Source organism: Neopsephotus bourkii, unplaced genomic scaffold (genome assembly GCF_033783945.1).
Source record: "Neopsephotus bourkii isolate Nb327-2 ecotype Australia unplaced genomic scaffold, CSIRO-AGI_Nbou_v1 NB_1780, whole genome shotgun sequence".
Taxonomy (NCBI): Eukaryota; Metazoa; Chordata; class Aves; order Psittaciformes; family Psittacidae; genus Neopsephotus; species Neopsephotus bourkii.
The window spans coordinates 1,610,750-1,626,994 of record NW_026902254.1 but is presented as its reverse complement, the minus strand read 5'-3'; the positions used below and the strand labels follow the sequence as shown (position 1 = coordinate 1,626,994).

General features: G+C 37.0%; 1 protein-coding gene across 1 annotated transcript; it reads right to left on the bottom strand.

Moving 5' to 3' along the window:
- Positions 1-9,404: 9,404 nt before the first annotated feature.
- On the bottom strand, positions 9,405-16,164 carry LYAR (Ly1 antibody reactive). The gene is made up of 8 exons (XM_061379964.1): positions 15,970-16,164; positions 14,938-15,052; positions 13,937-14,044; positions 12,657-12,740; positions 11,587-11,911; positions 11,212-11,310; positions 10,500-10,585; positions 9,405-10,191 (listed from the first exon to the last, which is right to left on the bottom strand). The coding sequence occupies exons 1-8, from the start codon at positions 16,089-16,091 to the stop codon at positions 10,057-10,059; spliced, it is 1,074 nt and encodes a 357-aa protein (XP_061235948.1). The 5' UTR covers positions 16,092-16,164; the 3' UTR covers positions 9,405-10,056.
- Between the last annotated feature and the right edge of the window lie 81 nt (positions 16,165-16,245).

The following is a 16,245-nucleotide window of genomic DNA, read 5'->3' as shown; positions in this document are numbered from 1 at the left end:
GAGACACTGGCACAGGTTGCCCAGAGAAGCTGTGGATGCCCCATCCCTGGCATCCACAGGGATACCCCATCCCTGTGTTCATGGCCGGGTTGGACGGGGTCTTAAGCAACCTAATGTGGTGGAAGGTGTCTGTGGCCATGGCAGGGGGAACTGAGTGTGCATACTTTGCATGCTGTTCATCATTTATCAACATAAAAGCCTTGCAGATACTTTGCTGTAGTTTCTCGTTGAGAAAACAGGAAAAGAAGAATGGAATGTAGGCTTGGGATAAATAATTACGTATTTTATCAATAAACCTTAAAAAATGTCAGGCCATCCTCTAGGCACATACTAACTGGTAGAAACCAATTAGGGTACAAGCTAGACTTCTCTGACCTGCACCAGTTTTAACCAGTTTTAAACCTGTTGTGTACCTAATAACCTTATCAAATGCTCTTTGAAATGGGTGAGAAAAAAAATAAAGTGTTACTAAAATAACAGATATTCCGCATATATAAACTAGTTTTTACAGTGTTACAGCGGGTTTAACTCAGTAGACTTACATCAGTTTAACTAGTGCAATGATGAACCCTAAAAGTACAGAAGACTAAGCTTTTTCAATGTATTTAGTTATCATAATTTTATTTTATGTTTGGTTTGAACTGTAGGTACAACTGCATTCTACAGTTACTGTAGAAACAGCACTGGCTCTTAATTTGTCATGTAACCTGATCTGTAGATACCCTGTGTTGTATAATCCAATTGGAGATACCATCTTTTTAGCAAAGGGGATGCTCACAGTAATTTATCAGGCAAAAATCACTATATTTTCCTAAATACCCTATTGTCTGTTTTATAGATGAGTGAGGTTCTAGGGACAAGGGAAATGAGGGTTCTGGTTGTTCTTTATTACTTTGCATGGAGTTTTTTGTAAATTCAGCCAAAAAGATACAAGAATGGAACAGTATTTATTTTCCTCTGCAGAAAGCCAGGCCTTCATTTACATCTGAATTTCATGGGAGCCATGTTGTAGTGGGCAGAAATTGTTTTCCCAGCCTTAGAACCCATTTTATATAAGGGCCAACCACATCATAGTCCTTAGTGACTATAGTGATTATTTTTTATGTAGTTCAGTTGAATATTTTGAAGTTAACAGCTCGTGAGAGCCTCTGAGCTCTGCTTTCTTAGCAATGAAATAGAGGTTTCTTTGTTTTATTTCCTTTGAGTGGAATGATTACCTCGGCTTTCACTTTCATGCTAGTGATTCAAAGAAGAAACAAAGGAAATCTTTATGTACTTTCTTTGCAAAAGCTATTCATAGGAAATATCTTTGATTTAAACATAGCAATTAAATAAAAATGTATGCTTCAAAAGGTTAAGATCGGTTAGTGTTGTTAAACTGAAGACTGCTGTTTACCTACAGAGTAGGTATTGTGCAAAGAGCTGAAATAAGAGCTTCCCTTCTCTGGCTCAGTGTTGACCTTAACCGAACCACTTATGTTCAGTGTTTGTAGAGCTGAGATGTTCTCTGTGATCTTTTCACAGAGCTTCTCTGATTCAGAAATTATTAATCTGTTAAAGACTAGATAGCAATCAGGAGCTGAGCTGAGCCTGTTACAACATGAACAACCTAATTAACAAAGCAGCTAAACAATGGGCCTGCTGGATAAGTAATTCTTGCAGGTTAAAGAATCCCTGCAGAAATGTTAGGATGTTTTTTAAAATGTTGTGCTTGATCTGATAAATTTAGTTATCCATCTGTGAAAGAAATGTGTGAATTTGAAGATTCTGTGAAGGACATGTACAAAAGGTAGAGTTTGCAGCAAGTTTTTGTGTTAACTGAATTCCTGGTCTCTCATATAACGTGAATTCTTCCTGCATTTTCAGAAACAGACTTCCAACACCTTTGTGTTCTTTTCTTTTGAATAGAAAAGAATGCTTTGTAAGTTATTTGAATGTTTTTAAATATTCAGGTTTTGCAGTTATAAGTGAGGCCTGACTTTTGCAATCTGGTTGGACATTTTGAACTTAATTTCCTTGTTGCTTGACAAGTATTTGCTATTTACTGATTAGTTGGTTTTATGTTGATTTATAGGTAACAACACAAGTGGTAGCTTTTTATGTTCCTTGATTGGGTACATATAAATTTTGTAATTAGACTTCCCAGTTAAATTCTCACTTTTAGAAAGTCAAATTAGTTTTCTACTATTCTAGCAAATATTCATAACTTTTTCTCTGTTAACAGAAGTCAGTAGCTGAATTGCCCCGGATGTTACCAGTTCACAAAAGACCTGATGAGGATTGTCTTCATTTCTTATCTTAGTGCTGGCTTCTCTCTCCCTGTGTTAATTTTTAGCTGAAGTATGTTGGATACAGTGTAGGCATATGATTGTGCAAAATACTCTGTGCTTTCTATTCATGAGCTAAATAATACTAATAATAATACTGTGCTGCTTATCTTCTGCTATCAGGAGTAAAAGGAATAGATGGGTATCGATTCTCAGTGCTTTCTGAACATTATTCTTGGAGTAAAGCATTGCATATCCTCTCTTACACTTGAGTGAAAATGTAAATACATTGTCTTAACTCATCTAGGTAAGAAAAAAGCCTTCAAATAGCACTACAGTTCTCTTGCTTTCATCTAGGATCCTTTTAATTTTTTTTAAATACCATACAATGGAAAAAAAATCAGAAAACGACTTAAAAGCACTTGGTGTGAAAAACTTCATGCAGATCTGAAAAACAATTGAAAGTTAAAACTCAATCGACACTGAATGTGGTACATACACAAACTATTGAACTCAAGTTGAATTCTCATGTGAGTATTAAATTACAGTGAAGCCCTGAATTGGCCCTTTAGGAAGGAAACAATACATATAATAGTGTGTTTGAGACCAGGAATGCACTACATACAAGCATGCAAGCATTTGAACTTCATGAAGGAAAAGAAAACAGAAGAGATTAAAGCAGTTGAAAAGGCAAAGAGGGCACCTAAGAAAACAGATGAAGAATGCACCACATAATGTATAACGTCATCTGATTCATCTAGGTATGTTATTGTTCATCTTGAAACTTGTCTGCAAAATACAAAAAAGCAGTTGGTCCAGAACATTACTTTAATCTGAAGTATTGATTTGATGGAAGATCATTTCGACACTCTCAGTTGTCCTGATTAAAAAGGTTAGATAGCTTCAAGGTTTTGCCCTTGCCTTTTGCTGTAATTGGCATTAAGAATATGACATAAGACTGTTCATTCCAGCTTGGATCTTCAAACATGTAAACAAAAACCATGAAATAAATCTGGATAAACCATTCTCCTAGAAGTTGCTGTGTGAATCTTTCTACTCTCTCTCCTAAATAATTTCTTGAGGTTAGTTTCACTTAACTATGCCAACTTTCTTAGGGAGTACAATGGCTCTCAAAATGTTTTCCTAAGACTACAGTTTAATGATACAAAGCATTTGGCAGCAATACTCCACCTATGATTGTTCTTGACTACTCAATCCCCAGTAGTGGTATCTAATACCTCTGTTTGAGGATTTGATCTGGTTTTAAAAGCCTGCAAAAATGCAGGGGATGGCAGAGAGGCAAAAACAAATGGCCAGATGTGGGAGGGTGGGAAAGGAAACACTTGGGAATTACTGAAACTGATTTCCTCACTGAAGAAAAAGTTTGTGCAGTCATGCATCTGTAGTAATAGAAGAATTTCGTACTTGGGGGCATTTGTGAACATCCTACAGTTTTGGAGTGTGGGGTTTTCTTAATAATGAAGATCACGGATCCAATTCACACTATCAGGAAAGACCGTCAGTTGTGGGAATGGGCATTTAAGTTTATTGTTCATCGAACATCTGCTCTATAGGAATATTGCTCTCCTTAGGCATGACACTTTATTTCTGTATTCATAGAGGTCAGCATTTTTTTTTCTGGCTGTGATGAGATGTTAATGATTGCTTTGGAGATGGTCATGTGTCCCCACTGCCTGTGGTTTGACTGCTGTAGTGAAGTAGGCACAAAGTTTCTTTGGAGGGGACATGGACCTCACTGTTAACAAGATTGGAAAGTACAGATAATTTTCATAATGTGTTCAGCATGGCAACACCGCACTGATGCACACAGTGTGGAATTCACCTCATGCTGTTTGCCTGGAGAATTTTTCTTGGAGTCACTTAATTCAGGTGTTTAAAAGCAGGTTTTATAAGTATTTATAAGCAGGTTTTCCTTACCGTTGTCCTTACAGTCCATTACTACTTATGTAGCATATAGGGTAAATTTTTTGTGTATTTTGATCTGGTATTGTAATTGAACAACAGAGTTAGAGGGAACACTGATAGAGTGCTCTACTGTCAGAGAGACAGGAAGAGAGGAAGATATTTGCTGGTCTGAAGACGAAATACCTCAATTTCAGATTTTACCTGGATAACAGCTGTACAATTCCTGTTATTGCTCTGGCTAATCTGTTAATCTGAGCAGGTCTTTAAGAACATAGGCTGAGTTCCTATTTTTTCTTCTCACAGAAAATTTCTCCAATGCCCTGAAACCACTTAGGTTCTGAAAGTTCACCAAAAAAGCTGAACTTTGGAAGGCAGAATAAGTGAGACAGAACTGTAGCAGCAAGCAAGGAAGAGGAAATGTATTTCATGGTACAAGACAAGGAAATTGTAGGAACAAACAGTCCATAAAATGTCTTGTATTAAATGGTAGAATGGATGGATGGAAAAAAAGTCAATAAAATGCTTGAAGCAGAAGAGATGCCTGTACAATTCAATAAAAGCTTTTATGCTAGCAATTGATTTAGAAGTCCAAGGCAGAAACACAGGCACAAAGTATTGGCTTCTAAGTGAAGCACTTACTTTAATGGTAAGAAAGGTCTAGGAGAAAATTCTGGTCCTGTCCAGCCCATGCAAACCTCAGCCTTTGTCTCATATGACAGCGTCAATAGCTGTGTATCCCTCCTTGAATCCCTTCTCATCATCAAGAGTCGAAGGCCAGCAGAATGGCAGAAAATCAAACGTATAAAAGTATACTTCATGGCTTTGTATTCATACATTAATGGCTGGTTCACAAGAGTTCATTACATGGCTACTGCAAAGAACAGAATGAAGTAGTAAAAAATCGTGTTTTGAGCCATCTGCAATGCAGGTGGAATTCTGGTGTTATTTTTCAGTTTGTCACCTAAGTGAGGTGCAGTGACTTGAATACTCTTGGGTGTATTCATGCTGCCTGAGAGGAAGATCTCCCAATGTTCAAAGCACCTTTTTTTTCTAATAAAACAAATTATGTGAGAGTTGAACTTGATTGTAATTAGGCCTCAATTAGGATTTTGATACTCATTTAGTACTAATGCATTCCACCTAGAAGTCTGGAAATAGTAGTTTAATGGGTAGGCATACAGAGACACAATTTCTGTTTTTCTGTTACTTTCAAGTCATTCCAGGGACTATAAAGCTACTTGTGTATGAAGTCAGTTAATTTACTTCTGCTTAACTCAGATACAGAGTTGAGTGGCAAGGGCAGTTTCTATATAGGAGAGCTGATGAGGAGGGAAAAACACACAGTCTCTAAAGCCTGGGCAATTGTAAGTCTCACAGCATACATTTTTAAAGGATAAATGAAAGATAAGATGAAGATTTGTTTGAGAAAGGACTAAGCTCTGTGATCTGCAGTCCTGCAGGAAAAAAGTCCAATCAAAGCAAAAAGCTTGAAGTCTTTTCCACCCTTACCCTGTGGGAGCATAAAAGCATAAGTATTCAGATGCAAAATGAATTCTATTGCAACAAGTGCAATAGAAAAGCACTAGGTTACAGGTGCAAAAGGAATGGTACTTTAAGAAGTACAAAGGAAAGTTACTACTAAACCTTCCTCTAGTCCAGGTGAAATTTAGAATTCAATATAAAGTAACACTTCCTGTGAAAGTACTATGGGAAATACAATATGCTGCTTTTCTTGGCTGACAGAGCAGAAAAGAAACTTAGAGGACTTATTCTTGTTTTTTCTTAAAGGCTAAATTTGGAGAAGAAAGGGATAAATGTTGAATATACTGCCTGAGATAGCTTGTGAATACAGCTCAATATATAGAACAATATGCCTTTTTTTACTTATCGCACACAAAAAGTTTAATATTTGCTCTCTTATTTCCTTAAGAGGGGTAAGCTTTAAAAGTTTCTGAATGAAATCATGTATTGGGTGTCTGTATCCTGTGGTCGCCAGCTCTAAGCCGTTGCTCATGTCGGGGGCTGACTGCATTGTCCTGATGCAGTCGGATTATAGCACCAGGTGGGAGGATCAGTTTTCACTGGGGGAAAGAAGAATGAACTACTCTAATGCACCAACACAGTGGAGGGCTGAGCCTAAGGAACAGGTACCTTCCTTTGAAGCTTTTTTCTTTCAGGGATTAAACTCCCTGCTTAAATGTTTGTGCCTTACTTCTAAAGAAAGCCACTAGCTTTAAACAGTTTTCTAATTCTTCTTTCCCCACTCTGCAACCAAGACACTCCATTTCCAGCACACTATTTTAGAGAGGAAAATTGAACAAAAAGGTGTATTTTATAATTTTCTAACCAGCATAATGAATCTCTGTAATAAAACCAAACGTGTTCTGGAACGTTTTGTAATGCTTATGTAGCTGTTATCTGATGGTTTCTCCTAAGTTCATTGTGACAGTTGACATCAACAATGACTACTAAGCATACAACTGGTGGAAAATAAAATAATAGTTAAAAAAAAAAAAACCACATGATTTTGGCAGTCAGCACACTCAAAACTCCCAGAACCACTGTAATTGCTGTTAGATCATCCTTCTTCAAAAGCAAGCATGCACAGAAGGATGTTAGTCCTGTCATTTGTCCTCAAAGGTGACAGGCTCCAAAGTCACTCAAATGAGGACTTAAGAGCTGTTCAATCAATTTAATCATCTGACTTAGAAGCTGGGATCAGATAATAATACTTAATGAGCACATTAATTAAACTGCAGGTGCTCGACAAGTTTTCACATCACCGCTGTGGGTTGTGCCTTGCTGTTGTTCTCTTACACTGTCTGGAATACTTATTTTTAAACATTACATGTTCTCTGAATGCAATCGAATAAATCGGTGCTGTTGCCCTCTTGCATTTAGTTAAGGATGTACAGTCTCCTCCACTTAAAACCAGAAGAGCCTCCAAGGTACATAACTTCACTGCAACAGATCCATGGGGTTTAAAAAACTCCTGGAAATTTGCTGATTAATCACCAAATAGAAATCAGGCCTTAATGGTTATCTGTCACCATGAAATATTCCGAATGGTCAGCAAGGGATTATGCCTTCCTCTGAAATGACTACCACTAAATTGGTAGTTTTAAAGCACAGTGTAGATTCAATCTGATTGAGACATCAGTAGTTGCAAAAAGTAAATTAAAGGTCAAGTCTCTTGTGAGAAAGCCAATTTCAGTCCTCCAAAGAATCTGTCATCTAATGAAAAGACAGAGGTAATTTTTTTCCCCTTTTACTGGGGAGCTGCATGCCAATAATGTGCCTATGCGTGGACTTCAGTAGCACTTGAAGTCATCAGTAATTAGAGGTGCAGATGCATCTACCATACTATAGCATACAGGAATATTCAGCAAGAAAAACATACCTATAAAAGCACATTGTTCCCCCCACCCATTCTTTTTGCTAACAGACTAACTAGGAAAAGGTAAGATAATTTAATGATGTATAATGAGGTAATACTACCCTAACAGGACTCGAACACAGTAGACTCCCACTAGTGACCATCAGTATAGGCATTAATTTGATGTATGTCTGCCAAAACATTCAGCTGCTGCTGCTCTGCCTATTATGCAGAATGGGAAAGCTTATGATGCAGAAGTCACATTTACACTTTACATAGGCACTACGAGCACAACTGTGGCAATGCACAGGGGAAGTTGGGCATCTGAGCTGTTAAGAATCACAACAGCTACTGCAGGAAAAAATGCTAAGGCCAAATCTTATTTAGATAGCTTGTCTGTGTACTGTTGATCAATACTCCCTATTTTCAGCTTTAAGCTGATGTGTGGTGTTCTTGAACATTAGTCTGCTGCTTTGCTTCAGTCAGTGATCACTGAAGTAAACTCCGAGAACACTGCAGTGACAGGAATCAAGTATCTGGTTATCTGTTAGACTGAATAGAGAACTGCTGCACAACTTCAGAGGTTCTGTCAGACTTTTGTTTCCATCTGATACAGATCAGCTACTTTGTCTGGAGATTAGAAACTGATGGTGCTTTTCATGAGCAGAAACTATCATTCTCCCAAGCTGTGAAAGACAATTTGCAACACTCCGAAGTAAGAATTTACTGTGAATATTTAATGCATGGCATAAACAATCTAATCTGTCCTTACCTGCCTGAAAAAAGGAAAAAAGATGCAGCTGATGAGGTCGTGAGCATGCCAAGAAAATAGTAGGCCTTTACTGAAAAAACATGCAGGTGATGCAGGCTGCTGCACACAGCAGAACAGCCAGCAGTGCTACAGCACAGCTCATGGGGTGGCTGGAGCCAGCTGGCTGATGGGACTGGGGGCACTGAGCAGGAAGGCAGCCCTGGTGTGTGGACATGGGACTGGTGCTTTGAAGTGTTGCATAGAAGGAGGCGAGATCCTAGGTTGAGGCTAAGGGAGAAGAGGATGGAGGCACACCACAGAATTAGCTGCCCCCCCCCCCAAACTTGTAACAATTATTGTAGCAAAACTATTTAGGATCATAATTTAACGATATTTGTTGTAAATACAGTGAGTGACAAGATTAACAGCACTGTATTATTTCAATTTCACTGACAAAGACTTGTTCTTTTATAGGTCCCTTCCTAAATCAAAACCAAAGAAATCTAAGCTTTCAAAATGTGTTGATTCAAAGCTTCTCAAAGATTTTCCATGTCTGTAAATTAATTTTATTCTATTTCTCTTCAAAGCCATTTTCATGAATTAACAACAAACACTTAAGGTATCTTAAATTTATTAGACATTTTATTGCAACTTTTATAGTAGGACAAATATGTATTCAGAAAAACTGGACCAGTGTAACAGTTAATTTCGTCGTATTTCTATTTTTAATATATTCAAAATTCCTATAAATTCAGGTATTTTCACAATGGAGTTTTATAAAAGTGTATCTGCTGGAAACCATTGTGTACTTTTCCAAAACATATCTTATACTGCAAGAGATCTTCCCTGGCTTTCTACCACTGTTTTTAACAGACTGCTTCATGGTAGGAAACTTCCTATCTAGAACTATTTTGCATTTGATTAAACCTCTGTAAACTTCAAGTAACTTTTCCTGGACAACTCTGTGTAGGATTTCTGGCCTGCCTAAATTATTCTGGTGACAGCAACATAACAGCCTCTTCAAATTCTATGTAAATTGTGGGTTTATTATATAAAGTGGCAAGATATATTATATTGAAGGTCATGTTTCAAAGTAATTTATTTCATCCATTTTTGGTTTAAGTGCGCCCTTGCATTGAAGTCAGCTGTGTCACTAATTAAGACATTCAGTACCAGTGCATATACAGGTAACAGTCTTCAGATTTTCACTGATTGTGCAATATTACGTACACAAACTTGACAGACACTTTTATTATGCATGTTACGATAAAGAATTAACAGGTTATTACACAGAACTAACAGGTTATTAAACCCCATATTAAGGCGATATCAGTCATAGAATTTTAGCATAACAACACATTTACTCCACAGTGGGGGTTTGAATATGAAAATGCTAGTTGCTCTTACAGTAGTTTCTGCAAAAAGACACACAACCCAGGTCCTGATAAACATTCTTGCCTGTAAGTTTTATCATTAGAAGAGTTTAATACAATAGGCAACAATTATTTTCAATGTCCCTTAAAACTTGTACCAAAAAATATACATTTTCCATAAAATCAAAAATAAAATATCTTAAAATGTTCTGTGATAAACCTAGAGAAAAGAGGAGGAATCCAGTCTTAAAATTCTGCTCTCACATAAATAATCTGAGACCAGTGCAACGTATTTGTATAGCTGATAGAAGAATTTGTCTCAGTCCGGTTAAAATGCAGATGTTATGAAAAGTACGCAAACTCTTATTTCAGGAGTTTAACTTTGTCCTTTAAAACTTTAAACTTGGGATTGTTACTCACTTTCTTATTAAACATGACTAGAATATCCTCTTGTGATTTGTGATGTTCACCAGCTGTGGCATAATACTGAGCTATAACCTGCATAAAGACAGAGGAATGGTTCCGAGTTAGTAAACATGATTCCACTTTCAGCAATAATACATTCACGTTACTCTACTGAAAGCATCAGAGAATCTATTGTTATTATTCCTTTGCAGAATTAGTGCTGAATTTCTCCTGTAGTCCAGTAAGCAATAAGGAACATGCCCCTCAGTTGATATTCTGCCAACTGTTAGATAACATCAAACTGTTTTTGCTTATACGGGGCAGGAGGTTATGAACTTAAAACATTATGGAAAGAAATTCAGAAGACCAAAGGAGATTAAAAAAGCCATGCTGCACAGTACCTTTTTTCTTAGTTTCTTAATTGAAATTTCATTGTCTGGAGCCTGTTTCAGGACAGCTTTGATGGTTCCCTTCCAGTTGAATTTACCTACAAAATGAGTAGGTGTACAACATCGTTAATAAAATTAGGTATTTATAAGTCTTCTCTCATATGAACCAGCCCTCAATCACCTGATTTTGGAATGAGTTCATCTACCACAACAGCTGGTATCTTACTGACCCTACAGCAGCAGGGTACCTAAGCATAAAGTCATGTGGGCTGTTTCTGAAGATTCTAATAGGACCAACACACTACTTCAAAGGCTGGGGTCAGGGCTATTATTACTTCTGTGCTTTAGATATTAAGCAGCAATTTTTACATAACACAGGGATGGCTGGGAAGATCCCATCTCTCTGCCCTTAGGGCACAGGAAGTCAATCCCACATAGTACCCACTTGAGAGGTCATGTTTACAAATAAACGATCTGTATGTTCAAGTACAGACAATTCCCCAACAATAAGTGTCTGTTGAAGGATGGGCATAAGTAGGCTTGTCCAAGTATCAACTAAGGTCCAACACGGCTAAAGTCCAATTTATGATTCACTGAGCAAAAACAGATGATGTAAGAGCTACAAAGAGCTACAAGTGAGCTGTTACCCTTTTTCATGTTGGCTAATGTGCTCTTGCAGAATAGCTTTGTAACTATCGAAACTCCCCCTTTAAGAATATGTTACCTCTTCCAAAATTCTCTTCATTGCCATTGTTGTTTTCTGTTTCCATGTCTTCTGAAATGTATTCAGTTTTCATTTTCTTCCTTGTAATAGGAGGTTGCTCTAGAGACAGAATTGGATAAACATACACAAAAATGTACAGAAGTAGAAACAAAGTTCTGATGTGACTTGAAGGTTCTGTTCTTGCAACAGGAGTTTATATTTGCTAAGATGTTCAGACTTTATAAAGGACTGTGCAACCACAGTGTTAAAAAATAATCTAATGTGTGTATGTAACTTACTATTTAAAAAATTCTACTTAGATAAATTACTGAGCTTTAGGGCACAGAGAAAAAGCATCTTGAAAACAAGCAAGAATATAAAGTGCAGGATGGATACCTTCTGCATGTTTATGTTTGCGTTTCTTTACATTTGTTTCCTTTTCTACTTCACTCTGATGGCCATTTCCATTTATTTCAAATTCATTCTCCAAGCTCTCCTTTTCTTTTTTGGACTTTTTACTCTTTTTTACTTCTGTCTGGTTTTCTAATTTCAAGTCCTTTTTCTCCTTCTTTTTGTTCTTTTGTCTCTCTTCTTTTCGTTCTCTCTTATTCTTTTTCCTCTCAGTTTTATCATCTGTAATTCCATTTTCTTGTTTCCCAGTTTCTGCAGAATGCACCTCTTCCTTCTGCTGTGGTTTGGCTTGTTCTTTTTCACTTGAAATCTTTTGTTGAAAGACAGATTATTACAATTTTTACATGCCTTTTTGACATTGCAACTTTACTACATAAAGAATATTTTCTCCATGAATAACACTAATATTCTGCAGTCAAACTGTTTGCAAGCGGTAACAACAGTTACGTGAGAAACAACACTAAATGGGGTGGCTGATTTTTCTTTTCACTCTAAATGCTAATTACTTTAGCATCACAGAAGAAATATTAACTTACAACATATATAATTTCTATTTAAAATAATTGTCTATGTATTTGGGACTTTTTAATGCAGACAAAACCATGGTCTATTACAGCAATATATAGAACCTATTCCCAAATACATGGCGCTTGAGTAATAATCTTAGCTTTGCCATCCAGTTCCCTGACTTGGGTTTTGGCTGGGACAATGAACTATTTGCTGCAAGATGTCAGCAAAGGCACTGCTGGTTGTTTTAATTGTACTTTTCTCACCTTAATATATTTGGGTTTCTTTTAATATTCCTGGGCTTATACTAGTTTTCTTGTAGAATTAATATGTCCAAGCTTTTTAATCACAACCTACTTAGTACACACAACTACTTCAGCAACAGTATGTTCCACAAATTAGCAAGGAAATTAGTCTAGGAATATAACATTATAACAGAATCCATTGTAACAATAGGAAACGGTATTTATGCTAACATCTACAAAAGGAGGCTGAAAGGTTTTCCTTCCAGCATTTTTGACTGCATTCCTGTTGTACCTCTAACTTACGTTTCTGGTTGCTTCAGAGAAAATATCCCACACCTGGTCTTGCAAAGTGATGTCAGTAATTCTCAAACTGTTCTTCATCCAATTCTGTGCCAGAAAAAAACCCAACAGTAACCAAAAAGGCGCATCTCTGATACATTTACTTTATGAATCTCTTAAGTCTCATAATGCCTGTGTACTGTTACAAGGATATACCAATATAAGAACCTCTCAATTGCCTCATTAATAGTAATCCAGAAGAGCTAAATATATAGAAAAGATAATCTTCAAGCTTTTGAATATAGCTAGTTGTGTTAATGTCCTGACAAACCTTCTGACTCTTTCCATGAGGTAAAGCATCAGGATCTGATCTTACTTATTTGTGTACTGGACAGATGGCCATGCTTCTAAATGGATACCTTAGTTTATTACAGAGAAGTAAAACTTAAGCAAATATCTCAGTGCAAGCATTTGAAAGTTTTTAGGGCTATTGCAGGATTTCCTGCTGAAAATAAAAGCAAAGCAGTAAATCTCTACAATGAACTGCGAAAACTTTTAATCTTCCGCTGCATATTTTACCAAAAAGAAAGAGGCTTCTTGACAGTATCACTTTCCCTACTTAGAATACTGATTTTGTAGAAAAGCATTCTAAACTTCAGCTTGCTAGCATCAATTTCACTGCAGCTCTACTAAGTTCTATCTGAGTGCTTTGGAAGCAATCATGATCATTTCTCAGCCTCACAATCTGCGGCACAGAACAGAGAGGAAAATAAATAAATAAATAAATTAATAAATATGGCCAGCTTGTCAGTAGTTCTTTACTGATACCACATGAAACATTTGGAACTTGCTTTGGCTGTGGTGCAAAGTTTAGTGCAGTATGCAGTGGGGTGGATTCTGTTAGAATCTGAGCCACAGGAAAACTCTCAGTATCTTGCCTTTACCAGGAAAAAACCCGAAAGCATAGAAATAAGAATCCTTTAGGAGTATGTCTAAGGACTTGGACACTCATTAAAAATTGCAAATATATAAAAAAGGAAATTACAAATATATTAAAAAAAAGGTATCAAAAAAAGGGAACAAGCCTATGTATGGAGATTAAGCTTGAATGGCAACTCTCTGGCTTGCTACCAAATTAAAATGACACAGATTCTTTTTGAGCAAGGAGATGTATTTTACAAACACTGCCATATTTGAAACTCCACTATTACACCACCTATTTATTAATGCCCAAACAAGCAATTTGTCCCACCTTTATTAAAAGAGAGTGGCTCTCACTACAACAAATCTCTGTTAAAACATACCTGAAACTTTACTTTTTTTCTTGGAATGTTATCAAAGGCACGCATTTGCTCCAGAATGTTCCGCACTTTAGGGCTGACATTTGGCTTCTTTATTACTTCATGGATTTTCTGAATGAATAAAACCAGAACTAAATCAGCAAAGAAGCACAAGATCAAGTTATACGTGCAAGGTATGTGTCCTGGTTTCAGCTGTATCAGTTAATTTTCTTCCTAGTAGCTGGTGCAGTGCTGTGTTTTGGTTTTAGTCTGAGAATAATGCTGATAACACACCAGTGTTTTAGCTGTTGTTAAGTAATGCCTACCCTGATCAAGAACTTTTCAGTCTCTCATACTCTGCCAGTGAGGAGGGGCACAAGAAGACAGGAAGGAGTAGAGACAGGACACCTGACCCAAACTAGCCAAAGGGGTATTCTATACCACAGCACATCTCAGCAAAGGAGAACAGAGGAGGTCAGGCCAGGACCTTGTGCAGTTACTTGAACAGCACTGCTGCTTGTAAGGGAAAAAGGCCCTGCTTCCCATTATTTAAAGATACTGGACACTGGAAAGCCTGCCTGTACTTCTGAAAAATCTGTTTTCTAAAACGTTTTGTGGATGTCTTAAGACTACCAGAAAAGGACGCTCTGTAATTATCCCCCCCTTTCTGCGCAGAAGAGACTTACTATTGAGGAAGGCTAACAATTTTCATAAGCAGCAGCATTCATATCATACTGCCTCTGAACAGTGTATTTAAACAACGTTCCATCTCAACAATGGCACTGATCTGTTGACTTCAATGGTATTATTCATATGCCTTATCAAACTAGTGAGAGATAGATTCAAAATAAACAAAAGGTGCATTTCTTACCAGGATAAGCAACAGACCTACTAAGGAGATGCCAAAGAAAGCTGTGGATACTAGGAAAACAGATCTTCGGTTTGATCAAATATAGCCTCTGCTGCATCTTTAACAATTATAAACAACAGCTATTTATCATATCTATATATAGTACAAACCTTACCTGAATCCACTCTTGTTGTTTAGCATCTCCTTTGTTAGTTTTGGCTTCAAAATCTTTTCCACCATATTTCTGGTCTTCACTTACACACTTCACATGTTCTTTGTAATCGTCACCCCTGAACAAAGGAGATTTTTAACTGTAATTCACTGGAGTCCTTTGAACCACACAAGACATAAAACCAACAAATGGAAGTAAAAGATGATAGCACCTATTATTTAAATCCTAATACTGTCAATACTTATATGAGTAAAGTATATGCTTGTAAGACTGCTGACATTTCTGCCATGCTACAGCCTTCAGGGAAAATTTCTGACTTGCAAAACCAGAGGACTCTTTACTATAGTGCTGCTTTTCTTAATGACTCTAGCTTTGGCACGTTTGTATATGTAATACATACATGGCTATTAATACATTTATCTGTGTTTTACTACTCATATTGACACAGTTTAACAACAGAAAAGCAGGTGAAACTGTTTGCAAAAACCTAATTCCTAAATATAGATATACTAATGTGGTATTGTAGATCTGACCAATGTGTAAATGTCCCCCAAAGCAATGAATAACATAGAACTTCATCTTTCTCAGTAAAGTACTGAAAAATATAATAATTACTTGAGGACATTATTTTGTTATGCAAATTCATATATTTATATTTAGAAAGCAGACAGTGGCACTGCTTTCTTCTGAGTTCTGAGAAGTGCCAACCCAATTCAGAATTCTCAGAGTTACTGCCAATCTCACTCTCTCTGCAATAACTGAATAGTAGCAGTTGTGGATGATCACAAGCTGAAACCACTGCCACTTGAAACTGTAAAACACTGCACCTCTGTTTACTGCGTGGTTTAGTTCTGGTGGTTCAAACTTGGGTGACTAAGCTTGAAGTTATACAATTTATAAATAAATTTATAAATAATTTTTAAATACAAATACACATTATTCAGAAATTGCCTGATTTTAATATGCCATAGGAAAGTCTTATATTGGTGACAAGCACTGCTGAGTGAGCAAGGCTACATACAATCCTCTACCTACCAGAAATCCTTGCCACAATCCATGCACGAAAGGCACTGACAGTTCCTGCAGATGTTCACATGTTTTTCAACCTGTGCTTTCTTCACAGACTCTCCACACGCATCGCATGTGAAAACCACCATGCTGGCGAGTGGTCAGCAGCTTCTACGAACTGGGTACAATCTGTTTCCTTCCACACAAGCAAAGCCCTAGAAATACAAGGAGATCTTAAGTTTACAGCTTGAAAGATGCACTTGACCCACTGAGAATGAATGCAGCTGTACATCCTCCAGCAGA